Below are 6,000 nucleotides of genomic sequence, written 5' to 3'. Positions count from 1 at the left end.
TCAGGATTTGTGCCCCACAAACAGGTTAGCAGAATGTGACTTTACTTGCTTAAAACAAACTGTTAGTGTTGTTTTAATACTATGTTTCAAACACCAAGGTAGTCATTTAAAAGGTCAGACTCAACGCAGTGCTTCATCTGACATTGTTTTTCTTTTTCTTTTAGAAATGACCTGGCAATTGCTACCTTAGGTTTTGAAGTGTAGCGTTAGGTGTGTGAAGAAAAAAGCACCACCAATCCGTTTGTTGAGAGGGCCGTATTATTATTTGCCTGTTTCAGCACAGGTCACAGGTGAATGTGTGTTTTCAGTTTCACAATCAGTTTTGTCAGTCAGAAGCCCATTCCATCCTCTTCTTGTCTGTGGATCCGCCCCGCCCCCCCACAAAGTGCATGCAAAAATTGCGTTTACATTGTACACACTTTTCCCTAACAGTGTTATAGGTTTGCAGTGTATGTCTTGGTCTCGATTATATCTGTGGGTCCTTTCCAGGCCTCTGATTCTCTACCAAGGAGGCTTAGAATCTAGTAGAAGAGGCTACTGAACTGGCCAGGCCAGTTTTTTTATAAGAGAATGGCCGTAGCTTCCTAGCTAAGTATCACCATTTACATGTCCAAAAAGGTTGCTCTGTTGCCAAAGAGACAAATGAGATTAATCCTCCCCCTCCCCACCTAGCTGGAAGCAGCATCACTTTGTAGGGACAGAGAACAATAGGCAAAGGGCAGGGGCTGTGCTGGAAGCTGGATACACAAAGGCTGGTCTTGTTCTGGGCCGCACCCAAAGCTTTGGCTTAAGGATCTCCCTGGGAACCTAATGGGAAGGTAATATCTGTTGGCGTATTAATTCTGTGAGACCCTCCATCCTTTGCTTAGGTAGTAAAAAGGTAAAGGGACCCCTGACCATTAGGTTCAGTCATGGCTCTGGGGTTGCGGCGCTCATCTCGCTTTACTGGCCGAGGGAGCAGGCGTACAGCTTCCGGGTCATGTGGCCAGCATGACTAAGCCGCTTCTGGCGAACCAGAGCAGTGCATGGAAACACTGTTTACCTTCCCGCCGGAATGGTACCTATTTATCTACTTGCACTTTGAGGTGCTTTCGAACTGCTAGGTTGGCAGGAGCAGAGACCAAGCAATGGGAGCTCATCCCATCGCAGGGATTCGAACCACCAACCTTCTGATCGGCAAGTCCTAGGCTCTGTGGTTTAACCCACAATGCCACCCACGTCCCTGCTTAGGTAGTATATTTATGTAATTCCTGAAGGCGCCACAGCCATTGATCTTTATCCCAAGGAAACCAAACTATAGAGAGGGGCAAACATCCCTGACTGCTCTCACTGCTCAGAGACTGGGTTGCAACGAACAATATGTACTTTGAGTTGTACCTACCTAAGCTCTACTCGGAGAAGACCTATCATATGCTAGTCATGTTCATTTAATGTCATTGGGACTCCTCTGAGTAGCACTTAAATTGAACAGAACCCTTTGTATAACCCCACCCCACAACACACACATTGAAACTTGATTTATTTTTCATATCTGATTATCCAAAGAATGGAGAAATGTGGATTAAATGGAGAGGGAATGTACAGGTTAGAGTTTTTCTTCATTGCAAGGGGTTGGACTAGATTACTTTTGGGGGTCCTTTCCAACTCTACAGTTCTGTGATTTTGATGAAGTGACACTATGCACTTGCTCTTAAATACTTGCATGCTTAGGTAACAGCAAATCCATAGTAAACTCCTGCATGAATGAAGCCTTGGTTTCGGCGCAATACAACAACATGGCTACTATTGAAGTGATAATTAAAGGCAGATGATTTATTGAACCACAAAAATATTCAAGAGCCTAGTGCATTTTTTAGGCTATACAGCCCTCCTTCAGGGAAATATCTCAGAAGCAATTAACAATCCTTATTACATTTAATTGAAGGGAACTAACCATATACACATTTAAAAAAACACACACACACTTACACACAGAAGGATAATGATGATACTCAAGTATACAGTTACAAAAATCCTGCATCTTGAACTGAAAAGGGCTTCTTAAAATAAAAAAGAACATTCATTCTCAAAAGCATTTTAAAATGGCAAAATGGTTTCCAAACATGACAATTTACAAACAGAAACATTTGTTCATGTGCTCTGTCTTGCGAATGAGAAGGTGTGATCTCTTTGGAATCCTTGTATGGCAAGAGAGGACAACACTTTTTTGTCAAGAACCGCATTCCCGTGCGAGTAATTTGATGGGGCCGTTTTTTCCTGTGGGTGCAGCCAAAGCCAACAGTGGGCAGGGTCAACTCCTTTCTCCCCTCCCCATTTTTTCCTCTCCCTCTGACACCCCCTTCTCTTCCTCTTCCTCTTTCTCTTCCTCTTCCCTCCCCAGGCAGTCAGGGGAGGGGCACATTGTTCCTTACCAGAAGTCTCAAGCTATTCCTTGCATAGGACTTTTGAAATTAGACTGATGGTCACATAAAATTAGACTGAGGACTACAAGTGGACCTATGGATGAGGGTCAACCGTTCCTGGTGAATGGAATTTCAAAGACAAAAAAAAAAAAAAACAGCTGCAGCAGTAAATTTAAGAGCAACATTTAGCTGTGGAGCTATTTATTTTATTTTTCACCTGCTGCTGTAATTGACCCTCTCTATTTCTGCGTGCGAAACCACCTCCATCCTTTAGAAAAGAAGGGATGGGGAACCACAGACCCAGAGGTCAGATGTGGCCCTCAAGGCCTCTCTGCCTAGCCCTCAAAACTCGCCCCAGGTCACACCATGATTTTGCCAGGGATGTGCAAGGAATGTGACTTTGAACCCTGATAATACCTCTTACTTGCATGGATGGAGAACTGAGTGAGCTTAGTGTGCGTGTAAAAAGTAGCCTACTGTTTTACATTTGTCCCTGCCCCCTCCCAAACCCCCACAGTTGCCTCTGGCTTCACCCACCACAGTCACACGGCCCTCGGAAGGTTGTCTGGGAGGAAATGTGGCCCTTAGCCTGAAAAATTGATTTCTTGCCCTGATTTAGAATGGCATATGCACAGCTGGGATACTGTTCTATGAACATTAACCCAAAAGCGAGCTCCACTGAATTGAGTGGGACTTGCTTTTGAGTAAATATGCAAAAGGATCAGGCTATTAGAAGAGTTTGTATTCCACTGCCGAAGAAAGTGTGCTTAAGAAAACAGGACTGTTACAAATGCCATTCTGTAGTTTAACTAATACTGTTATTGTTTCATCTTGTGCTCTTGTTTTCTGAGAAGCATTCATTCATAAAAACAAAAACAAAAACAAAAAAAGCTGCTAAAATAACAAGCCTAACTCTAATAATACTCAGCAGTTGTATGGCGCTTTTGCTGGATGAAAGCATTCCTTATACATCGTCTTGTCATAATACTTACAACGAATAATGTTTTGAGCGCTTAAATTAGGGGTGCTTGCAAAAGCGAGCTCCCTCATTTGAAGACTTGCTACTGGAACTCAGGCAAGCAGGGTTGCCTCCAACCTGCCCTTGCCCCAGAGGTCGAGAGACTTAGTTTGGGGTAAGGAGGAGACTAGTATCAGTAGCAGAGACACCAGATCAGGGAAAGAGTACCAGATGTGGCCCACAGGCCAGATCCTTCCTTCCCCTACCCTTGCGGGCCAACTTTGACAGTTAGGAAGGGCTGGCCACCTGCCAATCACCTGAAATAATGATGATGTCAGCTGACAACTTGAAAAAGGCTCACCTTTGGAGTCCATTTGCACTGGATAAAAACAACTTGGAACTGGACTTCAGAAAGTGAGACCTTTCGGCACTTATCAGCTGATGGGCACCAAGAGACATCGCTTTGAAATCCCTTCACAGGGGACTTCAATAAAAAATGCTTGCAGACAGATTTCAAAGTGATGTCGGGAGTGGGTATGTGGGTGTAGTTTGTGGGGGGAGGAAATGGCCTCATGGGTCAGAGATTCTCCACCTCTGCCATTCACATTCCCATCACCCCCAGCAAGAAAAGGGGGATATTTGCATTGTTTCCAACAGGAAAAAGAGCCTCCAAGAGAAAACGCTGTGGTGGAGCTCTGGGGAACCCTCTGCCACGGCCTTCCCTGCTCCCAAATTTGGTTTGGGGTTGGGTCTAAGGGAGGGGAAGGTGACAATGGTCACCCTTTTTGGTTGAACTTCAGGGTGCATACCTTCCTATGGAAAGGAGGCCAATATATTAGGATAATTCCAGTGGTGCCAATAATGGGGCTGAGGCAGAGGGGCAAACTTTGAAGGCTTAAAAAAAAAGTGCATTGGCCTCCCTCTCACTCTAACAGTGAGAGAAGGTTTATTCTCATGGAGAGCCCCTACTCCTTTCCATTCCTATTCAGCCAGAGTGGAAGTCCATACATTGTCAGGGCTGGGCTGTAGGCAAGTGTCTAAGGTGAGCCAGGAACCAGAAGTCATAGGACAAGCCAGTAATCAAGACCAAAGAAAGGGAAATGAGGAGATGGGATCAAGGAGCAAGCCAAACGTCAAGGCCAAAGGTCAAATCAGGAGACGAGGTCAAGGAGCAAGCCAGGGGTGAGGACCAAAGGTTGAATCAGGAGATGGGGGTCAAGGAGAAAGCCAGAGGTCAGGGCCAAAGGTCAAATCAGGGAATGGAGAAGGAGGTCAGACGTCAAGACCAAAGAATAGCCAAGGATGCTCAGGAGGTCCTCATTGTTCAAGGCTCAGCTGGGACAGGAAGCATCTTTGCACTCCTTCTTGCCCTGAAGGATCCAACAGTTAGCCTGGGTGGGCAGAATCAGAGCAGTACCAGAAGGTTCTTGATGGGGAACCCCACGACCTGCAGTTCTGTGATTCACCACATGGGACGGCGGCACACAGACAGATCCCAACAGCGGCTGGTACTTGTAGACATACATGAAGATGGGAGGCCGGCTGATGAGTTTGATCTCCAGCTCTGAATGAGAAGTTGGCAATATCTATCCCCAGCACCAGTGGTGCGTCAACATTCCCTGTCCCACCCCCCTCCCCTCCGCCCGGCATTTGCCTCATATCAAGAGCCCTTCTTTGCTTGCAGATCGCATCATGACTACGGTGCCCTTGTAGGGCCTGGTGTTTCCATCCTGCCAGCGGATGCAGCCAGGATCCGAGGCGGGCGTGGAGAACTTCTGCGGCTCGGCGTAGATCTGATGCCTCGGACTGGAGCCTTTGTAGTTCTCCCCCTTGACGTATCCAGGAACGGAGTCGATTGCTGCGGGATAAGCATCCTTCCCTTTAGCGGGGTAGTAGTGCTCAGAAACATCTCCTTGCTCCGAGCTGGGGGGAGACGGGATTTCGGGGGCCAGGACGACGCTCACGTCGCTGTCGGGGGGAGACGTCATCTTCACCTGAACGATGGGGGAGGCGTACTTGCGGCACTGCGTGTACTGGCCGGTCCGCGTCTGGTAGCCGCCAAGCAGGGAGTGGAGGCTGCTTGCGCGACTGAATGCCTGGCTGCACGGTCTGCTTGGAGGAGCATCGGCATCCACACTACAAGAAACAGGATTGGGGGGGGGGAAGGCAGGGGGGAACCACAAATCAGCTCAGGGTTAGGTGAAACGTGTGTCCCCTGCAACAAAATGTTGCAGCACAGGGGCTTTTATCCTGACAAGTGTTCCAATCGGCCAGCAATGTTCCATTTCATGAGAGTGGGCACAAACGAGGCTGCTTTAAAGAATCTGGTTTTACCTCAGGGGTCAGCAACCTTTTTCAGCTGTGGGCTGGTCTACCATCCCTCAGACCATGTGGTGGGCCAGACTATATTTGGCGGGGGGGGGGGGAATTAACGAATTCCTATGCCCCACAAATAACCCAGAGATGCATTTTAAATAAAAGCACACATTCTACTCTTGTAGAAACATGCTGCTTCTCAGACCGTCTGCGGGCCGGATTGAGAAGGCGATTGGGCCGCATCTGGCCCCCGGGCCTTAGGTTGCCTACCCCTGTTTTAGCTAATCTTTTATCTCAGTTTTTCCTTCTGAATGTTTTAAACGC

The 6,000-nt window shown here is 47.3% G+C and overlaps 1 protein-coding gene across 2 annotated transcripts in view; it reads right to left on the bottom strand.

Annotated features, from left to right (window-relative positions):
* Positions 1-1,785: 1,785 nt before the first annotated feature.
* LOC309331048 (V-set and immunoglobulin domain-containing protein 8-like) overlaps positions 1,786-6,000 on the bottom strand; it is a 28,090-nt gene continuing 23,875 nt past the window's right edge. For both annotated transcript variants that reach the window (XM_081843045.1, XM_081843044.1), the window contains exon 8: positions 1,786-5,496. In XM_081843045.1, coding sequence (XP_081699171.1) covers positions 5,016-5,496 — 481 coding nt within the window. In that variant the 3' untranslated portion in view covers positions 1,786-5,015. The remainder of the gene's footprint in view (positions 5,497-6,000) is intronic.

The sequence above is a fragment of the Podarcis erhardii genome (assembly GCF_964252035.2).
Source record: "Podarcis erhardii genome assembly, chromosome: 15".
In the NCBI taxonomy this organism is placed as follows: domain Eukaryota; kingdom Metazoa; phylum Chordata; class Lepidosauria; order Squamata; family Lacertidae; genus Podarcis; species Podarcis erhardii.
Note: the sequence above shows the minus strand (reverse complement) of the source record. Positions and strands in the feature narration are given on the sequence as shown.